This window comes from Lolium perenne, chromosome 3 (genome assembly GCF_019359855.2).
Source record: "Lolium perenne isolate Kyuss_39 chromosome 3, Kyuss_2.0, whole genome shotgun sequence".
Classification (NCBI taxonomy): Eukaryota; Viridiplantae; Streptophyta; class Magnoliopsida; order Poales; family Poaceae; genus Lolium; species Lolium perenne.
The window spans coordinates 338517933-338531297 of NC_067246.2; the positions used below are offsets into that span (position 1 = coordinate 338517933).

The 13365-nt window shown below is 45.2% G+C and overlaps 1 protein-coding gene and 1 long non-coding RNA gene across 2 annotated transcripts; both read left to right on the forward strand.

Moving 5' to 3' along the window:
* The first annotated feature begins 991 nt into the window (after nucleotides 1-991).
* Nucleotides 992-2188, forward strand: LOC127345961 (remorin 4.1). The gene is made up of 2 exons (XM_051372505.2): nucleotides 992-1619; nucleotides 1713-2188. Exons 1-2 carry the CDS (start codon nucleotides 1089-1091, stop codon nucleotides 1914-1916), a joined length of 735 nt encoding a protein of 244 aa, XP_051228465.1. The 5' UTR covers nucleotides 992-1088; the 3' UTR covers nucleotides 1917-2188.
* An 8947-nt stretch (nucleotides 2189-11135) lies between these two features.
* LOC127345964 (uncharacterized) lies at nucleotides 11136-11844 on the forward strand. The gene is made up of 2 exons (XR_007879139.2): nucleotides 11136-11338; nucleotides 11505-11844. It is a non-coding gene; the product is annotated as an uncharacterized lncRNA (long non-coding RNA).
* The last annotated feature ends 1521 nt before the right edge of the window (nucleotides 11845-13365 follow it).

Consider the following 13365-nt stretch of genomic DNA (forward strand, 5'->3'; position numbering starts at 1 on the left):
GGCACAATGCCATTGCGACCAAGAATAATTTACTCAAACGCAATTGGACTAGAGACTCACTCTGCCAGTTCTATAGTGAACAAGAATCCATCAATCACCTCTTCTTTGGTTGTGCAGCTGCGAAGTTTGTTTGGAGTACTGTTGCTAATGATATCAACTCTCTCACTTATTGTGGGAGTTTTTCACAATTTTTCTAGTGGTTCCCAAAATTTGTTCCTGCAAGTCGTAACACACAGATAGATGGATTGACAGCTATCTGTTGGGCTATTTGGAAGCTTAGAAACAGAGTCTGCTTCGAGAGGAAGCTGATTAACTCACCCTTTGATCTGATTAGTTACGATGTTGTCTTTATGAATTATTGGGCATGGCTTCACGGTGAGAGAGATGCAGCTGACATGAGGGCTGGCGCTGATGGCCTCATGCGCCTGTGGACGGCTGGAGCAGGAGCTTCGCCTTCAGGAAACGTCGATCGCACCGGCCCCCTCCGCCTGGAGAACAATAAACCAGAAGAAAAAGATGATGAAAACGCCGCGTTATTACACCCCCTTCCTTTTCCGGCTTCCAGGAAGTGGTTTCAAGAAAAAATATGCAGAAAAACTCTATTGCTTAGTTCTTTTGGGTTAGATGGTCCTTTGCTGGTTGTGCTCCAGCTTGCTGCTAGCCCTTTGACTCGGCTTTTTAAAAACTTAGCTTGTTCCCCGGGTTGTAATATAAATCTCCTGCTCTTGAACGTTAGCATTATGCCCCCCCCCCCTCTTCATTGCCTTTTCTTTTTGTGTGATATACTGTTGTATTTTCGTTATCCTTTCGTTTGAAAAAAAAAATCACCACACTGCAATAATAATGCACATATTTCTTAGAAATAAAATAATTGGGCAAAAACACATGTACTACTGTTTTTATGGCCCAAGCGTCTATCTCTAGGCTCACTTATGGTGATGGTGATGCCCATTTAGACACGGTACACTACCTGAATGCGTGCTGGCCCTCTGCTCAGCGTTCGTTCACTATACATAAACCAAAGTCCCATCCCCTTATCTATCGGCTCGGTGCTCTGAATCAATCAACACCTCCGATTAACCTCATCCATGTCGGAGAGCGACCGGCTTCAGCGGCTGGCGACGCCGTCGGCCCCGGCGGAGGATGACGTGGACGTGGACGCCGACGGGACGACTTTCCGGGACATCCACCCGTCTCCGGCGCCGACGCCGCTGCGGCAGCCCTCCTGGGACGTGGCTAGCCAGCGCTCGCTGTCCTCCTACTCGGACGAGCAGTTTATGGCCAGCATGAGTCGCGAGTTCACGGCCATGGTGGACGCGGGGGGCAACCCTGGCCCCGGGGACTCCAGCAACGACCTGCAGCTGGCGCGCATCGGGGAGCACGAGCCTGAGCGGGAGACCAACCCGTTGGCCACCGTGGCGGACCCCGGCTGCCCTACGTCTGAGGAGGTGGTGGAGGTGCGGCAGGTGAAGAAGGAGGAGGCGGAGGCGAAGGTAGCGGCGTGGCAGGCGGAGGAGGTGGCCAAGATCAACAGCAAGTTCAAGCGGGAGGAGGTGGTGATCAACGGGTGGGAGAGCCAGCAGATCAACAAGGCCACCACGTACCTCAGCAAGATCGAGGTATGTAACATAGTGAAATCAATCGATTCCATCTTAATCATTCGATCTTTGGTACGATCGATCACGCGACTGAAATAAAGAATTCGGGTTCAGAGGAAGCTAGAGGAGGAGCGCGCCAAAGCGACGGAGAAGGCGCAGAACGAGGTGGCACGGGCGCGGCGGAAGGCGGAGGAGAAGCGGGCGTCGGCGGAGGCGGTGCGGGGGACCAAGACAGCCAGAGTCCTGGAGCTGGCCAACTTCATGAAGGCCGTCGGCAGGGTGCCCACCAAGCGCTCCTTCTTCTCCTTCTCTTCCTAGCACCCGTATTCCCCAATCAATCTTCTTCTCCATGGACCATGGACCATCGACTTCCATCCACCTTTCCCATCGACCTATACCTAGTAGTATCAGTATCACTCTTCAATCCGTGGATATAAACTGTACAGAGTATATCTAGCACAATCTCTTCTTTTTGCTGGCTTGTAGTAGTATCACTCTACTCTATTTTGGTATTGCAAAGAACATCCAGACTGAGAACTGAGACTTAGCAGGGTAATGTACTAGCAGTAGCAGCTGACATTCCTTTGGCATTCCTACCGTATCATTTAGCATGGGTTTGTTCCTCAAATTTTGATCGGTTTTTGCCTCGTTAATTGGGCTGCCTGAATCCACTACTCAGATAATCCGACTGTAAATTCCTTCTCCGTTCCAAATTTGGATCGAGACCTTTAATTTGTGTGTGATCGACTGGCTGGGTATTTCAACTTCGTCAGAGATCTGCCCTGAGCTGCAGGTCACCTGCATACGCACAATAAGATGCCCTTCACCTAATGGCAAACTGAAGTCCCTTGATGGTTAAATCTAACGTGTGACAGTGACCGGGTGACAATGATCTGGCTGTGATAATGCAACCAAACTGTCGACCGTGACACGGAAATTAATCTAATCGTTCCCGGAGCACCTATCAGACGAATTGAATCCTACTACTTATTATTGTTTCATTGTTTGTACCTACCGTGCTAAGCATATACAAGCCCAAAACAATAAACAACCAAGATGAATAATACTAGGAAAAAGGATGAGCTGAATTGCAGCCAGTTTGCTGAGGTTATGACTTTTAATTTTCTGCCAAAATAATTCCGTGAAATTGTAGTGCTTTTAAACCATGCTCCACAGCTGTTTTCACTAATTGCGTGGACACTAACCTATTTTAGACTATCCTGGAAAGGCTGTGAATCTGCCACCTGCCCTGCTACTACGCATTGGGTACTAATATAAGAGCACCTCTCTCTTGTTTGACGTGGTAATGTAAAAAATCGTTTTACACATCACAAAAAAAAAAAACATATAGGGTGATGATTGCGCTTGTGCAGTATCGCCTTCTTGGGATCTATAGCCCTGCCTGGTGGTCGCTGAAACCATTGCGTTGGTTGGTGGTTTACTCCTCCTTCCGGCCACTTGTCCTCGATCCGCACTCTAGATAGCTTCCTCTACCTTCATCCCAAGGCTAGACGACGGGTTTTGATTGATGGAGAATGATCGGCGGTTGATGCAAGTTTTCTGCGGGTGAATGAGATCATTCGACCAGGTCTGTCCTTGAAATGCCCTATCACCATCTCACTGTTGGTGATCGAGGCTTGGATCTGTCGGAGTCATCTGGCCTTCCCTCAGGTAACATCACAACCTGTCCCCAAGTTGGATCTCTGCACGGGTTTGAGTATTCAGCAGAAGATTTGGAGGCAATTCTTCTATCCAGTTGCATATTCTGCTGCTTCTTCTCCGATGGAGTTTTTCATGGTTGCATCTTTCGGACGATGTGTACCTCTTTTGGACCCTTTCTCTGTCATCCATATGTTGCAAGAATGTCTAGGTGGAATTGCTGAAGATTTCAAAGTTATCTTTTTGTTTTGGAGCAATCGACTGGAACACTACCATTTCATTAAGCAAGAAGGGAAAACCGACCAAATTGTACAAGAGAAGGCGTATTTAGATTATGGTGGGAATATGCCCAAAAAAACCACCAATGGTAAAAAAAAGGAGAACCGGCTATAACGACCTTTCGGAGACTTTGGACCATCCAGACCGTTGAACAAATGTATCTAACGGCTCCGGGCGTCAAATCGCTATGGAGACTTCTAGGTAGACAAGTTATACTGTTAACTAATTATTAAATCTTGCATCCTTTCCTCTCCCCTGGTTAGCTACTCTATAGGCATGTAGACAAACATTTCTACTGAATCTACCCATCTAAATGTATCTTTGCATTTTCTGCAAAATTTGAAAACACAAAAGAAGTTATGAGATTTGAGTTACACATGAACAAAAAATTATTGCCATTTCTTGGATTCAAATACAAGCATACCAGATGCGTATATATAGGGACGGCATTTGTCCCGTACGGTAAACTCGGATACCTCAACACCTCACCCCTGTCGCGTGCCTGCATCCGCGCGCATGTAGGTCGAAGGAGGGAGGCCACCAAATCCTAGGCGCCAACGATGGACACGCTGTCGGACGACGTGCTCGGCCGCCTCCCGCCGCAGAGCCTCACCGTGTACTGACGTGTCTCCAAGGGGTGGCGCAACTTTGCCAATGGCCACGACATACAACGTCTACGCTCGCTCCCAGCAAAGATCGCCGGCATGCCCCTCCTCCCAAATCATTCGTGAGGCCGCCGCAATAGAGTCTAGACTATGTACGCACACGGGCTGGCCAAGGAAAGGATGCCATCAATTTCCCAACTCCCACGCTCCAGTGGCCTTACATCCGACGCCGAACTCCTCCCGTGCTGAAGCAGACACACGTCGACAGCACGACTCCGTCCGCGCGAGTGTAGGCCAAAGGAGGTAATCCACCACGCCCCCCACCCCCACCCCCCCTCCCCCCCACCACCACCCAAAATTGTAGGTGTTGCTTCCTTGAGGCCGCCTCAGACAAGGCCTCACCCCATTTCCTGAGCACATTGCCGACGGGTCAGACGATGGAGTTGCCGAGGACGAATGTTAGTGCCACAGACTTTCCCGCTACGGAAAAAATGTATACCAACCGGAAAGTTTGAGGATGGGTAACCAACCGAAAAGTTTGACCACAGAGTAAGCAATTGAACTAGAGATAAGTGCACCATGATAGATACATAGTCGGTCTTTCCGGAGCTGGTGGTGTGTGTCCCTTGGCCCTTGCACCGACGATACACCCTATCCCCAATCCCTGTCCACTTAGCTGCCATGGTGGAGCAGCCACCACTCTGGATAAAACTTCACCGTCTCTGCGAGATCTTCCTCGCTCCCCCTAGGGGCGACTACGAAGCGGAAGAGACATCATTCAGCTTGGTCTGGATCATACCGAGCAATTGACCCATTCCCGGCGCAAATTTTTTAGACCGCATTTCCGCGGATAGCCCGATCAGTTTGCGTTGGACTGCTGAGTTGAGGTGTAGACCCATTTTTCGGCCATCAAGACACAAACATTACTTTGTTTGCGTCGGACCATGTCCTAATGGTCAAAGAAAATAATGAGAGCGCATGACCGAAACGGTTTTGGAGGCTGACTTTTGCTGGAAAATTCTGGCCGCCACAGCTTGCTCAGTTTTGGAGTGCTACTTTACGGCGTTTTAATCTGACCGGTCTACGCACGGTCCACAGACCAGCGCGCCTATATAAATGGAGTACGCCTAACCACAGAAGAACAGACTCATCCCGGTCGACCACCATGGCTTTCTCCTCCAGAACCTTGGCCGTGTTCGTGTTCGTGATCCTCGCCTCGCTCGCGTTCGTAGCGCACGACGCCGTTGCCGCCAGAGCCCTCGCTCAAACCTACGGTACATATATATCAACAACTCTCTCTCATTTTTTCCTTTGGCTTCATTGATAATCTGCTGCATGTTCGGAAAAAAAGAGAAGCAAACTTGGAGGATGTTCTAGTTCCGTTTGGAAATGATGAGTTATAAACGCTTGTGTGCATGCAGGTTACTCAACTGGCCCTCCTTATACCGGCGGTGGCTATCCTGCCGTGCCTTTTCCAAAAAAGCACAAACCATAGTCGCAGGATCCAGCTACGATGCTTCGATCAATTATATATAAGAAGTACGGCGCCCATGGATAAATATGTTTGTCGCCCAGCATCCACTCGCCGTTGATATATGGCACACAACTGTATACCGCTCTATAAGTTTCCCTTTTCCGAATAAACGACATGGAGCTAGCGGTGTGTGTGTCTGCGCCCGCGCGCTTGCGATGTGGGTCGTGTCCAAGTTGTTAAGTCTTGAGTTGAGGCGATGCATGATCTGTATTAATCTTTGGGTACCACGACATCGTTTTGGTCATTGTATTAAGGGAATTGATATTTATGGATGCTAAAATGTGGGACCGGCTGCGAGCTAGAGTTTTTACAGAAAAATTCCTGGAGATTATTTATATCGGTGATCGTCCCCGCCTCCGCTGTTTTCTGCCGCCATCCGCGCGGCCCAAGATTCCTTGCCCGCTCGCCTCGAAATCCAGGGAGGACGGCAGCTCCACTCCGGTGGAGGCGCTTTGGCGGCACTCCGCTACCCTCCCATTTTTCCGTGCAGATGTTGCCCTGTCTCCCTCCGGGGAGCCATGCCGGCGGCCGTCGCCAGGAATAGTAGGGGACATCACATGGGATCGATGGCGCGGCAGGAACCTACCGGAACAGAACAAGAAGATAACCACTCAGTACCACCCCCTTCCATCCCGTTTAATTGACTCGAATTTAGTACAATTTTGTAATAATCTGAGTTAATTAAATAGGACAAGAGGAAGTACTAGCGAACGGTAGAAGTATAAAACTTGAAACTCGATCTCCTCGGGCACGACCCTTGCCGTTATGTGTCAGTCCGGGATCTCGTGCAGCGCGACGAGCACCACACCCACCACACCCTTGCTGTGCTCCGCGGAGGGGCAGGCGGTGGGCTGGGAGCAACGCTGGGCCATAGCGGAGGTGTGCGCAGGTGGCTGACAACTTGAGGTAGTCATGATCACCATGTGAAGACCATGGCGCTGATCCTGATGGAGGTGTTCGTCATGATGGTCGGCGGTAGCGGCAGCGTGGTGGATGCCGTAGCCAAGGAGCCCGCCATGTTCACGTTGTGCACGCCTCGATCAGCTGGCTAACAGATCAAGCAGCGCACGGAAGCCAGCAACAGTAACACGCAGGCACGATCCAGGCACAAGCAAGCATAGGTAGCTCGCGTGCAAACCCATCATCTCATGCTTTCCTGCACGCACGCCAGCATGGCCTGCTGGCTGCTAGCTGCGCCTCTTCCAAAGGGCGTCCCGGATATGCCGCGGCCATGTCGGGATCTGCGTGCCACGAACCAGAACAAGAAGCTACGCCGGCCCAAGAACATGAGGGGATAATCCTATTTGTGATTGCATCCCATCTGTTTCTGTTTCTGTCTTTCAGCTACAGATTTGAGGGCATCTCTAACCAATCCTATAAAATTTAGAGGAGCGAACGGCGGAGCAAACTTTTGCTCCTCCAAACGGTGGCCGCCAGATCCGATACCCAAAAACTAGTTATCCATTTGCACAATTTTTTTAGGATTTAAACAAATGGCAATAGGGATGGGCGGAGGGGCGAGGTGGCGGGAAGATCCGGAGATGGGGATGGGTTTGGCAATGATGGCATGAAAGGACACGGATGCCACCTCAAGGAGGGGGTGAATAGGCGGTTTAAAAACTTTTACGATATGTGCTTAACAAATTCGGAATAAAACTAGCATTTACTTTGTCAAGCCTAAAACCTATATAAATAGGGTTCACCTATGTGCACCAACAACTTACGCTAAAAAGACAAACAACTATGTGATATCAAGATATATATAACTTCAAGAACGAAGGCTATGATAAAGTAAAATGCATAAGAAAAGAGCTTGGATATAAGAATTATCAAGGTGACACGGACACGGTAATGTATTCCAAAGTTCACACTTTTACGAGTGCTACTCTCCGTTGGAGCCGTGTGGAGGTACATGACACCCCAAACGCCACTAAGGCCTCATTGTATTCTCCTCGAGCCTTCTCACGAAAAGGGAAGTTTTCGATCCACCATGGAACCTTAAGGGTGGTCACCGAACCTGCACAAAGCTTGGGACAACCCCCACAACTTAATTGTAGCTTTGCAGGAAATTTGCCACAATAGTCTCACAAAGTTTGATGAATCTTCACAACTTAATTGGAGGCCCCAAGAACACCACTACGACCACTAAGTCAAAGAGAGACAAACATTCTATAAATAGGGGCTCCTAAACTTCTGGCCGTTGATTGCCAAAATCTGGATTGGGCCGACAATACCGTCTTAGGGACGTGCGGTACTAGCTACTAGCCAAACCACGCGAGCGGCCAAAATGGGAAAGAAACGGAAGGCGCGCGGCACGTGGCGCAAGCGAGAGAAGCGGCGAGCGGGGCTAGCGATGCAAGTGCGAGGCGTGCAGGCGAGTGAGCGGCGGGCGCGGGGGCACCTATATCCCGCTCTTTGCGGGAGCGAGCGACGCTCCGCCTGTAGCATCGCTTCATGGGCCGAACCGGCAGCAACCCAATAACAGGTACGTCTTCTCTCTTTTTTTCTTCTTTTATATTTAGATTAAAAAATATTCAAATTTGTAAAACTCCAAATCTATTTAAATTTGAAAATGTTTTAATCTAAAAAATGTTTAAATATTATTTTCTGAAAAATATATTTAGTTTTTTTCATATTTGAAAATTTTTCAAATATAAAAAATGTTCAAATTTGAAAAAAAATTAACTCTAAAAAATATTCAAATATGAAAATTGTTCAAAAATAAAAAATTCAAACTTGAAAAAAGTTCGGACTATAAAATGTTCAAATAATAAAAAAATTCAAACTTAAAAAATTCAAATTTGAAAAGTTCGGATTTTCAAAAAGTTCAGAAAAACCGGAAGAAACAAAAGCAAAAAAAGGATAACAAAAAAACCACAGAAAATAGCCAGACACAAAGAACCAGTAAATTCGGCAAAAACCAGCAAACCGAATGGTCCAGTCATGTTAATGGGCCAGCCCACCCCACCCGACCGCTCAGACAGGAGCGAATCGCTACCGCAATGAGCGGCGAATAGGATTCGCCCAAATGAAGCGAGCTTTGGTGTGTGAACGGGAGCTCCTATACAGCGCTTCTAGCGGGAGCGATTGCGGCTCCGCTCAAGGCATCCTGCCTTGGCCGTTTGTAATGCGGCCTAATAAAGGTATCGTTTTTTTTTGTTACAGTTTGATTTTTGCAAAATAATAAATCTGAAAAAGTTCATATTTGGAAAAAGTTAGGATTTAAAAATGTTCAAATCTAAAAAATGTTTGAATTTAAAAATTGTTAAAATCTAAAAATGTTCGTATTTTAAAATGTTCAAATCAAAAAAAGTGTGAACTTTATAAATATTTGAATCTAAAAATGTTCAAATTAAAAAATATTCAAATCCAAAAATTGTTTTGAGTTGAAAAATGTTCAAAATTAAAACTGGTCAAAATTCGAAAAAATGTTCGGATTTAAAAAATCGAAAAAGTTGAAATTCAAGATTTGAAAATTGTTAAAAAACTGGTAAGAAAAGCTGGGCTGACCCGGCAGTGCCGCGCGGTCCAGCCTAGTTGTGATGCACGGCTCAGCCCGGCAGCGCCGGCATGGGCCAGGCGATAGTGCCGGCCCATCAAGGGCGGAACTGCTGGCCTGCACATAGCAGCCAAAGCTAGCCCTTTTCTTCTTTTCGTTTCTTTTAACCAAATGCAAACATAAAATCGCAGTATCTAGGAGTTTGAAAACTTTAATTGAGATGAAATAAATTTTGTTGCAAAGAGGACAACAAGATCTAACCCCACAAAAACAAACGGGGGAGTTTTTTCTATGAATTTTATAGTGAAACCTCTCGATATGAAAAATCGAGAAATACCCCAATATCGAAAACGTAACAAGAGATTCATGCGGAATCCGTTTTCGATGAACTAGACATTTTCATAAAAATAACCACAAGCTCAAAAATACCACATAGATAAGATCCAAATAACAACCAAGAAAGATGATATAAGAATGAAAAGGTCTGAGCTATATCTGAACGATACGATCGAGTTACTCACTCGAGAGCCCTCTTAATAGAATGGCCACTCTCCTATAAACCGGTTTCCCAACTAAACCAAGAGACCAGTAAGAAAGAAACCTCATCAAGAACAAGCCTTAACATTTCGCATTCCACTTGAGCTAGATGATGATAATCTTGAACGCAACAAGATGGAACACCTTTTCTTGATTGTGTTTTTTTTTTTGCTTAATAAAGTCTCGCATATTGCTCCCCATACTCCATTATGGGAGAGCTTGTTTGAGGCATCTCAAATATCAATGATCACTAAATGGATGGCAAGTTTCAAGCTTATGATCTCATCGAGATGGCTTATCTTGAACTCGCGCCTCATTTTTTCTTTCTTCATTATGTTGATGTCTTGAAGATGCACATGAGGGCTCACTTCATCTTGGTCTTATACTTGGCAATTGATTTTCTTCATTTGCTTCTTATTGCAAGCTTGAAACCAACATATTTCTCAAGCATTGCGTATGGATAACTCTTACAAATATAAGTAAATACAAATATTAGTCCATAGTGATTGTCATTAATTACCAAAACCACACATGTGGGTTACATGCACTTTCAGGTTGGCGGTGTGGCGATAGGATGCCTAAGATTAAATGATATCACGATATCCCTTCGGAGATTTACACTGTTTTAAAACTTAGGATCTATAAAAGTACAAGCCTTAATCACTTTGTTGATCTGTTGGAGGGGGCTTTTTGCTTAGTTTAGTTAGCGTTTAGTCCAGATTAATTATACTCCTTTCGGCAGTTTAAACAATTTCTAATTGGGCGGAGCTTTTGTCTTCTGTAGCCTATACGGTTGGGAAGGGGAAATGAGGAGGGGAGTGTGAACCTTCTGGTAAGATATTGTGAAAGGCAGTGGTGTTGCTCACGGCATGGTGTGGGTGTTGGCTCGCGCAGTCGTGTGAGTCACGACGAAGGCCACACGTATCCTATTCGGTGTTAGATAGATGGTCCGCGCGTCAACCAGGCCAATCCTTGTTTGAAGCAGACGAGCTCAAGGTCTAATATTTTCGACGGGTTGCTTGCCACTCCCACTGTTGGTTTCAATCTGGTCAAGTGGTGGTTAAAGACTTGGTCGTTCTCAGGCACCGCGCGCGGCTTTCCTTACGTGTTGTTTGCTTGTAAATGTATGCAATCTCCATGTTCTTTTCGTTACCTTGTTGTATCTAATCCTGCTTGCAGATGCAGCTGACACTTACTATATATGCATCGGATGGAATAATTGATTGAAAGTCAGACTAATTGACTTCTTCATAAACGTATTCTTGGTACGTGCTAGAAAATGGCTGCCTGCTCCCCATTGTCAAACAACATGATTCGAGTCTGACTTTTTGCTGGAAAATATTGGCCACAACTGCTTGCACAGTTTTGGAGTACTACTTTCGTTCTGACTAGGTCTCAGCACGAGCTACGGACCAGCACGCGTATATAAATGGAGTATGCCTAACGACACAAGAACACACACGCACGCATTCACCCCAAACCAGTCAACCACAGAAGAACACACGCATATCCTGATCTAAATCCATGGCTTTCTCCTCGAGAAGCTTGGCCGTGCTCCTGTGCGTGATCCTGGTCTTGCTCGCGTTCGCCACGCGGGACGCGTTCGCCGCCAGAGCCCTTCTTCAAGGTATGAACAACTCTCTTATTTTTTCCATTAGCTTCATTGCCGTCCTGTTCGTAAAGAAAGAGAATAAACCTTGGAGGATCTCCCAGTTCCGGTTAGAAACTGGCAGGTCCATCTGATGAGCTATATATATATGTACTTACACACTGCTTTGTTGGTGTGCATGCAGTCTCCACCGGCGCTCCTTTCACTCCCTATCCTTCCTTTCCTGGACCAAGAACGAACAGACCTTAGGCGCAGGATTCAGTTACGATGCTTCGATCAAGTATATTATATATGAGCGGCGCCCATGGATAAATAAGTTTGTCGCCCATCATCCACTCGCCGTTCATATATGGCGCACAACTGTATGCCGTTCTATAAGTTTCGCTTTTCCGAATAAACACCATGGAGATGTGCGTGAACAGAGTCTAGAATTTGTAGGGTCGTGTCCAAGTTGTAAGTTTTGAGTTGAGGCGCTGCCTGAACTGTACAAGTCTTTGGGTACCACGACGTCTAACATTTACTTCCTCTCTGTTTTTAGTTACTTCAGTCATGTTCTGTATTTAGATATAACTCAACTTAAACATTGTAAAGTTTGAATAAATATTTAGCAAAGATATTAACATCTACAGATAAAATTGATGGTATTAGAATCAATATAAAACGGTGTACTACAATTTTACATCATATGCTTTTGGTATTACGCATGCTGATATGTGTTCCTATATTTTTCCTAAAACTGAAGAGACAACAATTACACTTGTCATGTGCTTCAAGAGCTAGTCAAGAAATTAAGATGCACACAAAAAAATTTAGACCACGAACAAAACTGTGAAACAATAGCAACCACTGATTATGACAACCTAAAGCCTCCAACAACAACAACCACAACAACGCTTCCTGAAAGGGAACAGTGCATGACACATACGTTATTGAATCGAACCATTGAGAATGAATCATGGGCTTTCATCAAAAGAAAAGCCATCGTACTATTTGTTGCAGAAAGGCAATAAGTTCAAAATTAAATTAAAGGGATATTCTAGAATAGACATTTCTATGTTAATTGGCAAAGCACCAATATTCTTGAATATATATTCACGAGCATGAGCTAGACTTTCACACGTTGTTGGACTCAAAGAGCGAATTTCTCTATTATTCTATTCTTGGTTTCGTCGATGGTCAATTCCACTATGCATGACATCGTCTCCCTCCACTTGGGCAGTCTAGTTTTTTTTTCGATAAAGATCTTTTTATTACTTAAAAGTTTAAGCATTACACAGTGCCTCTCATAACAAAAAAAAAGCACACATCCGCTCCAGTCCAATAGAAAATAAAAAAGGATGGCGCAATACAAGTAACCTGTATAGAAACTGCACAAAGCCTAAAGTGTTGGGGTCAATCCGAAGATTGCGCTGCCATCCATGTTGAACAAAAATATCGCTCACATAAACATGTCGTGATTATTCCCACATTGTACAAACGACCATGAACGAAGCAAAGCTATTCACCGATAGATAACCTGCACGAGAGAATATATATTATCTTTAAGAACCTTGTCATTTCTACATAAGCAAGATCTCGCACCTTAAGAATTATTATAAACCTATGATCCACACTGTTTAGCTAATTTCCAAATATATTAGTAATGGTACGTGGAGGATAGAAGGTAGAACATACTTAATAGCAAATTGACACTAGAAGAATAAGTGTTAATAGTCTTGTCGTGATGATAGAATACACACGTGTTTATACTTCCATGCCAATTGCGTTATATAAAGTTATCTTTGGTAGGTATACCTCCCCTACAATGCATGATACCATGCAAAAAAAACTAAGTATTCAGAGCAATCTCCATTTCTAGATTTTTTCATTATTATCAACGGTACCTCAAGTTGAATTAAGTCTCTATACATGAAGCTCATAGAAAAGATCCTTGTGTCAATTGTTCCAAAGACAAATACTGCAGCGAAACAATCCATGAAGCAAGCTTAGGACTAAATAGATCTCTTTTGAAAGTCACATTTGGTGTAGAGGACCTCAACACCTTA

What these genes read in the sequence shown, in the direction of transcription:
- LOC127345961 (XM_051372505.2), top strand. Translation starts at nt 1,089, where the DNA reads ATGTCGGAGAGCGACCGGCTTCAGCGGCTGGCGACGCCGTCGGCCCCG. An exon ending in CGTACCTCAGCAAGATCGAG is followed by an intron (nt 1,620 to 1,712) that starts GTATGTAACATA and finishes ATTCGGGTTCAG; the next exon opens with AGGAAGCTAGAGGAGGAGCG.